We start from the raw sequence: 15,507 nt of genomic DNA on the forward strand, positions 1-15,507 counted from the left end.
TGTAGAAAAAAGGCTATTCTATTTTGCATTATCTATTCTCATTCTAAAACGGCAGCGAGTTGAAAGACTACCACTCAAAGAGTGATTGAAATTATGTGAGGCAAATTTAAAATGCCTCTTATTCAAAATATAAGAACTTTATTGCCAAACAGAGTACATTTATAGTCGTTTATTAGTCGTTTTGTTATAAAAAATTAAAAAAATATAGTGTGAAAACTTCATAAAATTTGACCCAGCCAGAGTGTAGTTTAATTGTTTGGAAATCTTGAAATTTGGAGAAAAGAGCAGCCAGGAAATCGGGTGATTTGTATCAATTTGCATAAATTAACAATTCTTTATGATGCAACTTACGACTTTTTGACAAGCAGATAAGTGTACCCAACCGATACTTTAGTCTTGGATTAACAAATTAATTAAAATAAAATGGATATTACCAAAAAGTGAATATGCGCAAAATGCGCTGTGTTGAGTACAGCGCCCCCTAAAGTTTCTTTTTGTGATGTATTTTCAGGTACTTCTGTATCACACAATCCTCAGCTCTTTCAGTAGCTGACGACGGGCTTTGCCAGAAAAGTCTGTTTCTATTCACAGCTGGCGCGGCTGTCATATACTTGTATAACCATTCATAAACACAAGACATTTTTGATGCACTGTCATATGTTGCATTTAGGTTGGACAGACTAAAAGAATATACATTGTGGGAATATTTAAAGTTGGAGGATGGCGGCTGTTCTAAAAAAAATTGCATCACTGATAATGTGTCTGTTGGTTTGTTTTATGGTGTGGCAAGCGTATCGTGAAGACTTGCAAGGTAAGAAACTGTCTGCTGACAATGTCAAATTTCACATGTTAAACTTTCTCATTTTACCAATTGAATTGAGATAGATCGTGCTCATGACATCAGAGAGAGAGAGAGAGAGAGAGAGAGAGAGAGAGAGAGAGAGAGAGAGAGAGAGAGAGAGAGAGAGAGAAAACAACAACCATATATTCTATAAGCTTCTACCTTGTGTATTATGTATGATGGATTGTGTAATACTTTTGTTGTTTGTATCTGTTACCAAAGTTCTGCTCAATCTTTCCTCGTGCCAACCTTCAACCTTTCTCTGTCAAGATCAGGAAAACCCTGATATGAACTGAAAATGCTCACGTGTTTCAGTATATATTGTAGTTTCCTGTAATTTCGGGCTGGCGCCTGCTACGCTGTCACAGTTATTAAGCAGGTTTACGTTGGGTGCCAAGTATATCCGCTTGAAATTTTCAGTATTTTCGCAACAGATCAACCAATTATTGACCTGTTCATATCTAGCTGACTTACTTGTTATATGCAAAGAACTTGTGTTACAGATGTTAGGTTTGACGAAATAACGATCTGAATAATCAAGCAATGGCAGTTACATGTACTGCTGATTATTTGACAATTATACATACTTTGAGACTGTCAGGAAGTTGTGTATAAAAGAGAATTGTACCTTGACCTGTGTCACCTAGTGACTAGACGAAATTTGCAAAGAGATGTCATTATTATTGTTCTTGTTGTTGTCATTATTATTATTATTATTATTATTATTATTATTATTATTATTATTATTATTATTATTATTTTATAAAGGCTTCAAAAGAAGAAAAATACGAAAACTGATACACAAACAATTCAAAACAAACTGAATAAATGAAAACACACTGTAACAACCCCAAAATGATATCTGTCAGATCAATACCTGTAGCAGGTTTCATCAACTTTAGCACAGTACTTTGGGAGTTAAATCACTAATTACAAAACTTTATTTCATATGCAAATGACCTGTTTATTAATTTGACATCGCTCCATGCCCCAGGGGAGAATTACACAGATATCAGATCAACATCTGTGGCACGTTATGTAACGCTGTAATTTCAGAGTTAGATCACTAATTAATATGTATATGAATACTTAACAAACTTGACATTGCTCAATACTTCACGGGACAAGTACAAATTTATCAGATCGATATCTGTAGCAGGTTGAACAAGATGTGGTGCCATAATTTCAGAGTTACATCACTAATTACAAAGTTCATACAATATGCAAATGAACCCTCAATTAACTTAACACAACTGAATGCTTCACAATAAAGTCAGATATCTATCATATCAGTATCTGCAGCAGATTCATCAAATTTGAACTTCCATCAGTGGCATGCAAAAGGAATAAGCTTACTATAAAAGTTAGAGAGTCCAACAATCTGTCCCCGAGGCGCATTCTACCTTAAGGCTTGAAGTCAAAATGACCGTTTCTATGAAAACTGTCCATGACGTTTCCCATCCCCTAACAGTAAAGAGAGATTTAAGTCCTGTACCTGTTATACTGGACTTGTAAATGTAGTGTACATACTTGTATCCAGCGCTTAGACATGACGTAAATGAGATGTAAATGCACTACATTTCATTCAAACACGAGTCTTTCCTTTCTTCCCGAGCAATACCATTTTGACTACACTTCGATTGGCCAAACTTGTCAGACTTCATTCATTGTCTGTGCAATTATTAAGAATTTAGAATGGCTAAGTCTACGTGCTGAATCTTATTACTCCGAGACCTAAAATACGATAGTTTATACCATAGCAGCTCATAGTCAATGTAATTAAGCTCAGTTAAGCTCAGAGAAACGTACAACTGTAGTTCTAAGGTGCAGCAGCTGTAAGGTTGGTGGCGGTGGGTTGCAGCAGCGTGTAATACGGGCGAAATATCGTGGCGGTGATGTAGCATGGTCCTTGTTTTAAATTTCCCATATCTTCGCTGTTTACCATCACATTTGGCGCTGCAAAATATCATAAAACCTTATTGGTGTAGCCCCTCTGTCACATCTATGTCACATGTGCAAGGGGTAAACATATATCCCCTGGATAAATTTTATTTAGATCACGGAAGGAAAGGTTTACCATGATCACTAGTAAGTGGACAGATAAAAGCTGTGTTAATTCTTTCCTTTTCGAGCTGTCATATTTGCAATAACTCATGCACCTGCTACCAACGGTCTAATCTCTTTATCTCTAATAATTTATTGCAATGATTTCGTCAATTACTGACACACTATTCGATGTAATCAGCGAACATTAGTTAAAGTGCTTATCTTATCAAATGATCACGTGAATATTTCAACAGATTACGAGGTGATTATCCTCATCGAAGGATAGAATGTCAATACTTCATCATAACATAAAGTAGTAAAAAAAGAAAAGTCGTTGATTAAGTGACGCTATCGCCCGCACTATATCATACAAACTTCTACGACCCGTATACGTGTTTTGTATTTTGAGGACTACAGTGAAAGATTAATGGCTTGAAGGCACGCTACATGCCGAGCGCTCTCGTGCTACACTAGTCAGACATTTGTATGGAACATAAGCTTTAAAACTGAAGTTAAAGGGTACTCTAACCGGGCCATACATGATTCACGAAACATTTTGAGAGCGATGGAAAAACTGAAAAGTTATGGTTCTGAAATAACAATCAGCAAAGGCCTCGTTCCTACGCGGATTGATAACAAAGTTTGGTTCCTGCACTCACTTGTGAACAAAATAAAAGACGTAAGATAGGATTGCTAATAGGGCACCCAATTTTAATGAAATAATGAAATATTAAATTGGAGAACGAACACCGGATGTAATATGGCATTAATTAAATCAATAATTTATTTATTTATTTATTTATTTATTTATTTATTCATTTATTCATTTATTCATTCATTATTCATTTATTTGTTGATTATTTTAAATAGTTCGTGGCCTGTAAAACTAAAAGCTCCACATCTGTTTTTTTTTGTGCAGGTCAGTTCAAGCCAAATGTCCCACCGTATAGGAAACATCAAGTCAAAGAGGGAGACGTTTCTTCGAAGAGCAGAAAACAAAATGATCATGGAGATATAAAACCAATCGAAAGAAAGGTGTGTTATCTGTAACAGTGACAGTGTAATACAAACGTTTGCGAAAACATATTACACGTATTGACCGCATTTAAGTTTATTTACCCTGCCTCATTTCAGTTAAGCGATGCTCAGCTAAGATTAACTGCTTTGATGATGTTTGTGTACGATGTACGATAGCGTGTATGTATGCGCGACGGCTTGGTGAACTTTACAGCGTGTGGAGGTATCGCGCACATACAAACTGCGACAACTTATTGAACCACTCTTTTTAAGGGTGGAGATTAAATCGAGTGGTCTTGTCTGCTGATGTCTTCGTTAGGTGAATAGATGCCGTAGGTTGTAAGTTCGGAACAAAATAGAATATACTTAATTCCGTGTTGAGGTCAAAATACGATAATTCAGACATAATGTTGGCATAACACTATACGGATACCCGAAGTATCCAGAAAAAAATGAGAGTAGTCAATTCTAAAACTTGTTCTTTGTTAAAAGCGTTGATTTTTGGATTTATTTGCAATTGATTTTATGAACTTGCATATTGTGTACTTCTGTTGAGTTTTAGCCTTATGATTATGTTGTTCACGTATCGAAGCCAACATGCATAGTGTTGGTGACATCTTCGATAAAAACCCTTGATTGATTTCCTGCATGGCATACATATAGCTGAAATAATATTCCAGATGATTTGGATCCCTAGAACCAGCAAACGAGTTCTCTAGAAAATAATATGACAAAACCATTTGCTTGGCATAGCGACATGATATATTCTTTACCGGACACAAAATCATCAAGTTCCGAACTAGTAAGACTAATCACATCAAAACAATCTTTAGACCATGAATAATCATTTTTCAATTTTATTTGCATATCTTTGGAGGCTAGTAGTATTTTCGGTCCCTATGAGCTACTGATTGAAAGGTTTCACTGGCATTCGCGTCATATCATTGGCACAGCGGCAGTGTAACACTATAAATTTGCGGTGTCATGACTACTTTACTAGAATTTTACTCATTGATTGCCTTATCGTGAGGCAACAGCTTGTCCCTATAACTGTTTGTTAAAAGAGGCTTAAACTAATTCTCTTTTTGTCAAATATGTCATTTTAAATTTTATTCACACATGTGTCTTGTGTATTTCGGAATATTAATACTATTAAAGACGAAATTTAATCTATAGGACTGTCTCGTACTATGGCCTCACCATCACGTAGACACTGTATTTTACAAAACACGATATTGTTAAAACTGTAAGCGTAACATTGGTAATATTTATGGTAACAAGGCATTTTAACTGTGTTTCCATGTATTCAGTTTGTTAAATTCACTAAAAGGTTCTGCATCACTAACGTCCGATTTTTTTTAACTTGTATGTTTGACGTGATTCGGACTGAAAGGTAATTTAGTACTTATTAAGTGATGCCTATAATGACAATATACAGACAGACACAAGTGTTGGGGGTCAAGGTCAACAACTTTATTTTGATGTTGACAGGCTATGAGCCGATTTCCGCCACTCTAGGCGTAATAAGATACATATTCTAAAGACGAAAAAGCAGAAAAGAAAGAAGAAGAAAAACATTCAACTGCATGCAAGCTAGTAGGATAGGGAGGGAGGGTGGGGAACGCTGTGAGGTCGAAGCCAATACTGATTAACTATTAGGTGGCCTCGTCCGGAGACCGTCTCACTCACAGCCTCGAACCCGGCCCATTTAAACTACAATAAATCAAGTATTATTGTTCACATTATAACATGGACCCTGAAATATGGTATTTACAGTTGTCCGATATTCTGCACACCTGAAAAGGCGTTTCTATGCGCACGCACCAGTGACCTTAAGATACGCTGCCGCAGACGACGTAACAATTACCAAAAATTAGAAGGCGCCATTTTGAAAAAGTGAATCTATTTTTACTGTCGTTAGATTTTCGGTAGATTTCAGTAAATGAATCCGTACTAACTCCTCAATGAGCCCCTTAAATTTACCTATAAAGTATTTACATAGATCTATGTATTTTTGCCACCAATATACTGGTAAATGACATTATTTTTCTTTGTTTTTATTCTATTTGTCACCGGAGCCTTCAGTAACCACACATGGACTTTGACACGGGAATTCAAGTCAAACATGTTCTTCAAAATGTGGCCCACAATATCCTATTGTCTAAATCGTTACCCTACCCTCTGACACATTTTCTAGAACTTGGCTCAGGCATGCCATTGTGTGGTGAGACATTTTGCAATTATGTAATAATCAATAAGATTACAGCTTTGTTAACATTAATAGTCATCCATATTGCAGATAAATGTTTATTTTTATATCCTTCATTCGAAAATCTCTCCTATAACCTTACACTGCACAATTTGTGTCACCAACTTAAGCTTGTGAATAATGAACATGTATTGCAAAGTACCTGTGTAATTTGCTGGTATTTTCTGATTCAGGAAACATCATATGGATGGTTTAAGGTAATGTTATAAAACAAGCTTTTGTAATAAGTGACCCTCCGCCCTAAACAGGTGTGTTGAAAGCGACCCTTCCGATGACAATTTACTAAAACGTTAACCCTCATTCCCCGGCCCACCCCACCCCCTGTAATTACTGAAGTCTCCCAGCCTAAAATGTCTTGTTCTTCTACATATCAAAATCAGTAGGTTTAAACCTGTCATCACATAATCTACGCATGCAATATAGTATCAGCAATATAATTTGGCGTTGACAAGAATTCCTTTGTAAATAGCGAGGTCGCATAATGTGCATATTGCGCTGTAGATGCACAGCTTCAACCTTACGCATAGTTGGAGGAGAAAGAGACATAAATATACCTGTATTTGCAAGAAAAAGTAATGAAACATATCCACCATTACAGCTGTTGTCCCATTAAGATAATATGCGCATGAAAGACTTAAACTTTTATGTAACCTTTCTCAAGGAATATTTCAACCAGTCTCTTTCAAAATTAAGAATGAAAATCGGGGGTCATCGTGCAAATGTTGGTACCAGACAAAACAATTACTCAAGATTTACCGATATTTGAATTCAAAGTGGCTTATCTCCCTCCGTTAACTCTATGGAGAAAATAGAATTTTCGATTTTCAAAAAAACTAGGACAGCAAAACAATTTCTTACACCAAGAGCTTTAAAATGAATCTCAACAAGTGGTAGATCAGATAAGAATTGTAAACGTTGGAGAGTCCGAATATCTGTACCCGAGACGCGTTCTACTTTAAGCAAAACGGAAGGTTCGCCTCTTGACCAAATACATGGTCTATGTTTTTATGCAGCAAGCCACTTAAATGTTGTATTTATTTAAACATGAACATGCCATTCTTTCATGAACAAATCATAATCGATTTACGTTTCCAACCGTGTTTTCCTTCCCAGATAACGGGAAATCAAAGTGGCAGGACACTGACAGACTCTGAGATAAAACGAATCGAAGATGAGCAAGTTCGACGCAAGTCACTGTTAGCAAAGGTTTGTGACGAAGCCAAACGCAATGGAGCTGTGTTCAGAAGCGTGGGTGAATTCATCATTGTTCGTGAAAAGAGGTTTCTGTACTGCAACACACCAAAAGTCGGTTCTACCTCCTGGATGAGAGTTATATTTGTCCTGACAGGGAGGGCGAAATCAGTTCAGGAACTTTTGGAAACCCTGGCGCATGTTCATGGACACAGAGTTCCACGTTTGAGGAGAGATGAGAAATATCATTATCCATCCTACTTCTTGTTCATGTTTGCTCGTCATCCATTCGCAAGACTACTGTCTGCGTACAGAAGTAAGTTTGAAAATGTAGATGCCCGCAATCGGTGCCTCAAACATAAAAGAATAGAAATTATCAAACGATACCGCAAAAATCCCACCAATCACAGTCTAGAAGCAGGTGATGACGTCACTTGGGAAGAATTTGTACGATCTGTCATCGACGACAACCCAAAATCCTTCAACCAACACTACCTTCCGCAGTACCTATACTGCGGGCCATGCCTTTTCCCCTTCGATTTCATAGGAAAACTTGAAGATGTTGCCAAGGAGAGTAAGTACGTGTTAAACAGGGTCAATGCCCCCGACGACATTGTTTATCCTCTACAACCGAAGAAAACAAACAGCTCAAATCTAGAAACTCTTCATTCCTACTTCAGTCGACTGACCAAAGACCAGATGGAAAATCTCTACAAAATTTATGAACTTGACTTTAAGTTGTTCGGTTACAAATATCCTTATTAGAGGGGTTATATCTTAATGACAATACCTAAAATCTGAAAGACTTGAAAAGTTCAAAACGATTTGAAATGTTAACAGGTGTAGCCTCTTCATAACATTTCTCTTAAAGAAAGCGGAAAGTGGGTTATCTTGAGGGATTGAAGGACTTTGTGTTTAATGTATGAATGGTGACGGTCGATATCTACTAAGCGCCTTGTCGTGATCATTGTTGTGCAAGGCCTTAAGTTTAGGTAAGGTAGTGATATGCCACGTGTTCAAATAAAAACAAAAAGTCTCGATACTACAACATTTCGGCTCCTTTCATTACGTTCTCATGTAAGGCCATGAAAGATGTCACTTTCTGTAATAAATACGATAGACCATTCTTAAGTGAAATATGATCTTCTGGCAATCGTTGATTTAGACTAAAAGTATTCTGAAAATAAACCATGTATCATATGGGATTGTCTGTTCAAACCATAGCATCTATTCTTGATATCAGGCTGTTAAAACCGTAAATTTATAACCCTGTTCGACATTGAAATCTTTTTCATAAAAGATTATACTTTGAATTTGCATGAACAGTCATTGTGCTCAATGTGTTCACTTACGTTATTTAATGGCAAAGTAATTGACCTGACCCCTGTACCCCAGAAAACAATAATGCATTGCGACTACCGTGTCGTCCCAATCTTCATTTCACTTGGCCATTGGATAACCGCATATGCAATATCCAATGCGAAGCTAGGTCTTGATTATTGGTGTTTAAATAGATATGTCACATATCGCTTGTTAATCATGAAGTATCGCTTGTTAATTATGAAGTATACTAACATATGTCTTTGTCAATTCTGCTTTATCATGCAATTTTTGAATGAAGTACGCACAAAATTAAGCTCAAATTAGTTGCAAGTTCTTGTATTCAGCACGGTGATAGTACAAATAAATTTTTAGTTAAGTAATGCTTCTCTTTGCAGAGTGTTTACACTCCATTACGCATGCGTCCCCCTCATTTCCGGACGTCAACAACTTTCTTCCTTCTTTGGCGTGATCCGGGCACATTCCGAAGCACCATTCCATGAGTATAGTATAAGGTATACTGTCACCTGTTCCAATTTTGCCACAGTTACCACGGAAAGAGAAAATCTAACCAATCACAGATTTTAAGCGGGTGGCCGATTTTAAAAACAGCGCCCTCACATGGGCATTTTAAATGCCAAGGAACGCCCCTTTGACCATATATGGGCATATTTAGATTACTGGTCACTGTATACCTTTAAGCCCACATATGCTTTTGCCGTGAACGTTAAAAAAACAGAATAATTTAATTGCATAAAGCAGGGCATCCTTCAAGTAAAAGCCAATCAGAAAGTAGGTTTTCATAAAAACGCGCATAAATTATTGTAATTAGCAATACACAACGACGTGGCTGATCTTCGTGCTCACTAACACACAGCGTTCACTGTCGACGAAGAGCGCCCAATCACGGGAGGGACCGTGGCGCAATGTGTAAATGTTTAATGTTTTTGGACTCAACCGCTGTATTCGCACCAGAAAGACGTCATTGATAATTATTAAACAAGGAAAAGATGGGTTTCTTTGCACGAGGACCAGCGGTGGCAAGTCTGTATGCTACCAGGCAGGCCGTCCCCATCGTGTTTCACGAGCGTTATTCGAAGGGTATCGCATAACTCGAGCTGCTGGCCCCACGCCTCGCTGTGCACAGTGTCCGACCCAGGCGTAGAACATCACCGCTGTGTAAAACCCGTTGATCAAAACTATTGATCATAAATTTACTTTAATACAAGTTATGTATAAACGTTTATGTATCGATCTCTTCATTTGGGTTCACACTGAAAGCTTTGTTATCGTGCTGTGGGAGCTAGAAACGTGTGAATGGTATATTGGGGCCCTTTCATTCGCGCTGGTGGTAGTGCATCTGCTCCGCGATACAAATTTACGCTTGGCTCCCGATCGTCTCTACACTGCCGAAATCACAGACCTCGGCAAATTGCGCAGTTGTTCAAGTCCGATTATGTTTCATTAATTCTTCACAAAAGTTACGCTAACAACGGAATCAAACCAAGAGAGGTTTAGTTTGTTCCATGGGTTTGCAGTTCAGCCGGGTGCAATCTCAGTAATCTGACGTCGTATTTGGAATGTATTATTGGGGCTAATATTTCTAACCTGGGTTGGTAACACTGCTGGTGGACAGAATTGTCCCCGAGGTTATCGTTCGCCCAGTTAAAGCGATGAAATTCGTTTCTTCGCTTCGATAAAGTGTGTATGTGCGATGTATGATAGTGAGCATGCGTGCGTGAGTGCTTCACGAACTCTACAACGTGTTGAGCAGTCTCAGTCAGAAAAATGTAACAACTTAGCCGGCTATTGAACCACTCTTTTTTGGGAGTGGAGATTTAGCCAAGCGGTTCTGTCTATGGCCTCTCAGCTAGGCGACTGATGCCGTATGTTGTGGGTTCGAATCCGATTGAAAACTAGCCGTATTTTCTACCCTGGGTTGGTAACACTGCTGGTGGACAGAATTGTCCCCGAGGTTATCGTTCGCCCAGTTAAAGCGATGAAATTCGTTTCTTCGCTTCGATAAAGTGTGTATGTGCGATGTATGATAGTGAGCATGCGTGCGTGAGTGCTTCACGAACTCTACAACGTGTTCAGCGGTCTCAGTCAGAAAAATGTAACAACTTAGCCGGCTATTGAACCACTCTTTTTTGGGAGTGGAGATTTAGCCGAGCGGTTCTGTCTATGGCCTCTCAGCTAGGCGACTGATGCCGTATGTTGTGGGTTCGAATCCGATTGAAAACTAGCCGTATTTTCTAACCTGGGTTGGTAACACTGCTGGTGGACAGAATTGTCCCCGAGGTTATCGTTTGCCCAGTTAAAGCGATGAAATTCGTTTCTTCGCTTCGATAAAGTGTGTATGTGCGATGTATGATAGTGAGCATGCGTGCGTGAGTGCTTCACGAACTCTACAACGTGTTGAGCGGTTTCAGTCAGAAAAATGTAACAACTTAGCCGGCTATTGAACCACTCTTTTTTGGGAGTGGAGATTTAGCCGAGCGGTTCTGTCTATGGCCTCTCAGCTAGGCGACTGATGCCGTATGTTGTGGGTTCGAATCCGATTGAAAACTAGCCGTATTTTCTACCCTGGGTTGGTAACATTGCTGGTGGACAGAATTGTCCCCGAGGTTATCGTTCGCCCAGTTAAAGCGATGAAATTCGTTTCTTTGCTTCAATAAAGTGTGTATGTGCGATGTATGATAGTGAGTATGCGTGCGTGAGTGCTTCACGAACTCTACAACGTGTTGAGCGGTCTCAGTCAGAAAAATGTAACAACTTAGCCGGCTATTGAACCACTCTTTTTCTGGGAGTGGAGATTTAGCCGAGCGGTTCTGTCTATGGCCTCTCAGCTAGGCGACTGATGCCGTATGTTGTGTGTTCGAATCCGATTGAAAACTAGCCGTATTGATATTTTGAAACTTCAACCCCCCGATTTTCAATTTTGATGTGTTTAGAAAACTGTTTGTAAAAATGTTGTGATATATTAGCTCCGTTCAATCCATGGACGACACAACTATATTTCGACGTGTAAGGCGCCTACATATCGGAAATGGTCTGTCTCTGTGTGTTGCTTTCGACATCTTGTATCGTACGGTGTGTTAACTTCGCCAAGTTTGTAGCGCCTGAAATAGCTTCTACCGAAAAAACTAACTATTCAAAACGGAACAGCAGCGTCACCTGACTTAATATGCGGTATCATCAACGCTATCAATACGGAGCGAAGCGAGTACAACGAACAGCATGTCATTAAATGTTCGAAAACTGAGATCGTCCGAAAATAGCACTGAGTGTAAGGGGACGACCTTGAAGTGGGACCGGACCGGGTTCGTTGTTGGCCGTAGTCTCTTGTGTATATACCGAAGCCATAGTATTCATGTGGTGTCGCCGTTGCTCTCGATCATGACAGAAGAACTCAAAATTTTGAATGCTGTCGGATTTACATGTAATGCAACATATACCTGGAGAGATGCAATGGAACCGGATGATCTTAGAGCCTGAAAGCTCGATAATGTACACACAGACAATGAGGAGCTTGTCTGTTGTGGACGCCCTACATGACTTTGTAAAACGGATTCGTGATTGGCTAATTCTGATGATATGTTCTCATGAATAATTAATTAACCCCCATTCATATTTCCCCGGTTTCCAGCGTAATCTGCCAGAGCTTGATTTTTGCGCAGGTCAGCGGAGCGGAAATTATTGCTCTGGCTCGCGAGAATGAATCAATAGTTGCCCCATCTAAGAGACAGGACCGCCCATTCGCCCGATTCGTTTTCAATATTCCTATTTTCATTAGGTGCTTAAAACGGAAGCCGATCGTAGTATCGAAAACATCTGTGTAACATTCTTTCGAATGACACATTTATGTTTGTAAATCGACCTTTGCGTAATTTTACAGTCGTTCCTCCGTGCAGAATTTCATTTCTGATTCGTGAAGGTATATCAAAGCCCTGCAGAGCCATTTTCTAATCTCTACCGTTGATTGGATAGTGTCATTTTATCAGAGGCTGTTGCCGATTGTTTACTGTAGAGGTAAATACCTAGCGAAGGTCACGCTTTCTAGTATCGATGGAAAAGTTACTTTTTCTTTTTATTTCTTGCAGTCGTGCCTCCTCTGTGTGTTTTTTGATAGCTTATTCGTGAAGGCGTGTCTAAATCAAACAAAACAAACAATGTATGTTTACTCTGCGATGTTACCCAGATAATGTGTTATGCCTAGAAGCTAAGTCAAGCATAAACGGAAGCAATTGAAACGAGTTTATCTTATTATATATCCCACCTTTCTACGAGTGTAGATTTAACACATAAAACAGAGGAAACAGAACATTCAAACCTAGTTTGTTTCAATTTCTTTTGCAGGTCAGTCTTCAGCGTCCTTAAATCGAAATGTCTTATCGAATCATATACACTCCGTTGCTTGATATCCAAAGATTTTTGATGAAGAAATCAAACTAAGCTCCAACACTCTAAAGTTATGTGTTCAGTTATTGAACACATATTAGAACGCTTAACTGTAACACTTTTTGAACGCATTTTAAGTATTCAGTAAGAAAACTAGAATGAATGTGTTCAGGTTTAGAACATGTTGTGTCTTTATTTCGTTCTTTTGTTTCAGAGGAGTTTACTGGAGCAGAAAACAAATTAATGATATCGTGATGTGTCTCTAACTAAAAATAATATTGTCTGGATAAAAACACGCGACAAACACTGTCGTCAGTTGGTGTTAGAATGGCAGCGGTCTATGGCTGACCACATCCATTTTATTTTGAACACAAATGTTCAATACTAGAACACACATAACATTCCCATGTGATCAAACTGAACGCATCCGACGCGTCATAAGCGTCCAAACGACTAGAGTCAAGCACGTCTCGATGATTCATACGTCGTTTGTTTTTTAATCAAGAGTTGAGTGCCCTGGCAACGATGGTGTACCTTGTCGCATTTTGGTTAATCAACACTGGCAGTGTCATAGAGTTGACTACTTAATTGAAACTGTTGTACGTGCAGTGCATGTAATGCTTAGAGCCTTGCAAGTTTCCTTTCATTAAGTTTGGTTTAAAAAGAAAATGTTCGTTGCAACAACATTTGACTTCTGAACAGTAAAATGCATGTTTCAGGCTCTTTCTCTGCTTAATTCGTTACTAGCTGTAGAGCAGACATTTGAAAAGTGTGACTTAATAACAGCCACAGATAAACTAAATATTAGTTAACATGTCTCGAAATTTATTGTGCTCGAATCGAAAGTTAATTGTGCAGGAACTATTATTGATATCCGTCATTTCGCAATTAGCACAATACATTTTTGTAATACACTTTCTGCAAATGGCATTGGATAGAGTCAGATTCTTTGAAAACCCACCTTTGTTAACATTCATTGAAATTCTAATAGATACCCAAATCGATAAAAATCAAAGTCGTTGGCTTTAGATTTGCATTACTTCAACTATTGATAGGCAAGAAAGTGCCTTAAAATAAAGGTACAGTGCTTGTAATATTTCCTTGCCATTTTATGTGGATTGTAGCAAAGATTATTCCACTTCTTTGGTAATTTGATTTGATTTGATTTCATTTCATTTGATCTGATTTGATTTGCCTAGCATTGTTTCATGATGTTCATTTTCAATTCCCCATCATACAAAATTCTCCTGGGGCGACGATATACTAGATAAATTTTGTTTGATGTACAAACATCTTTGCCATATGCAGAGAAATTAGAGTTAATCTTCTTTAATATACACCGTAATAGACTTAATGTGTGCCTTTCGAGTAGAATAGTTTCATCTTTACAAGCCAGTGTCACGGTGTTTAATAAAACGACTCAATATAACCGAACTACAACTCAAATAAATGTGTGCCCTCCATCATTATGTGTGTGTCTATAGATGGTAGCTTCATATATTATATGTGTGTCATGATCGATTGCTTTATATGAAGCCATTTTCCTTGTTCTATGGCTTACGAAGCTATACGAGATCTGGCATGACGATTGTATTTACCCGACATTTCGAATCAAGCTCTCCAAACACCGGTGGCGCTATATCTTAAACAATCAGACAGTTCAGAAGTCTGGGATTTTATTGTGACAAGTAATAATTTGTTCGAAGACGCAGTGTATGGATTCCTTCATCACAGAAAGTCTGTTGAGCATTTTCAGTAAAAAAACTCCGGGTTGTAAAATGTGAAACAGAATACTCGTATTCATAAAACTACGTTTGACCCACCTCAAAAATTAGAAACGTTTCAATTGCCTTGACAAGACTAATTTATCGTGTATGAATCATACACAGTGCAATAAACATTATATGTTCATAGCAGAGTTGGAAAAGAGAATTGTTGCATTGTATGGACTGATATATGGATTGGTGTTTAAGTAATATTTAATTGCAAAATAAAGGTTGTTTTCTTCCTATTCGACAAGATGAAACTTTAAACGTTTTCTTTCGTTTTCAAGTGTGAAAAATTTTGATGGGGTTGAAATGTGCATCGTTCCATTCATGTTGCAAGTTACCTCAAATTTACTGACAATGGATCTTATGTTATTGAAAAACATCGTGTCCTCGTTGGCTCAGTTTGTGATTGTATATGTTTTAATCATTTACGACGGTGTCAGACACAATCAAGCACTTTTTTAGACAGATTTAAACATTTGAGATATTTATTCAGTGTTTCCGCTCAAACATAAGTTTTCTTGTGCAGAAAAGCAACCATGTTATGTTTCAGATAAGCAAAATAAGGCTTACAGATTGCTGAATTGTCGATAAAGGTAAAGATTACAAAGCATAGCTTAATAATCAATACATAATGTAAAGATATTCAAAGA

The 15,507-nt window shown here is 38.1% G+C and overlaps 1 protein-coding gene across 1 annotated transcript; it reads left to right on the forward strand.

Moving 5' to 3' along the window:
* The first annotated feature begins 562 nt into the window (after positions 1 to 562).
* LOC139123969 (carbohydrate sulfotransferase 14-like) lies at positions 563 to 8,954 on the forward strand. The gene is made up of 3 exons (XM_070690115.1): positions 563 to 811; positions 3,807 to 3,922; positions 7,287 to 8,954. The coding sequence occupies exons 1-3, from the start codon at positions 721 to 723 to the stop codon at positions 8,127 to 8,129; spliced, it is 1,050 nt and encodes a 349-aa protein (XP_070546216.1). The 5' UTR covers positions 563 to 720; the 3' UTR covers positions 8,130 to 8,954.
* Positions 8,955 to 15,507: the final 6,553 nt, after the last annotated feature.

The sequence above is a fragment of the Ptychodera flava genome (assembly GCF_041260155.1).
Source record: "Ptychodera flava strain L36383 chromosome 23 unlocalized genomic scaffold, AS_Pfla_20210202 Scaffold_23__1_contigs__length_28996876_pilon, whole genome shotgun sequence".
NCBI lineage: Eukaryota > Metazoa > Hemichordata > Enteropneusta > Ptychoderidae > Ptychodera > Ptychodera flava.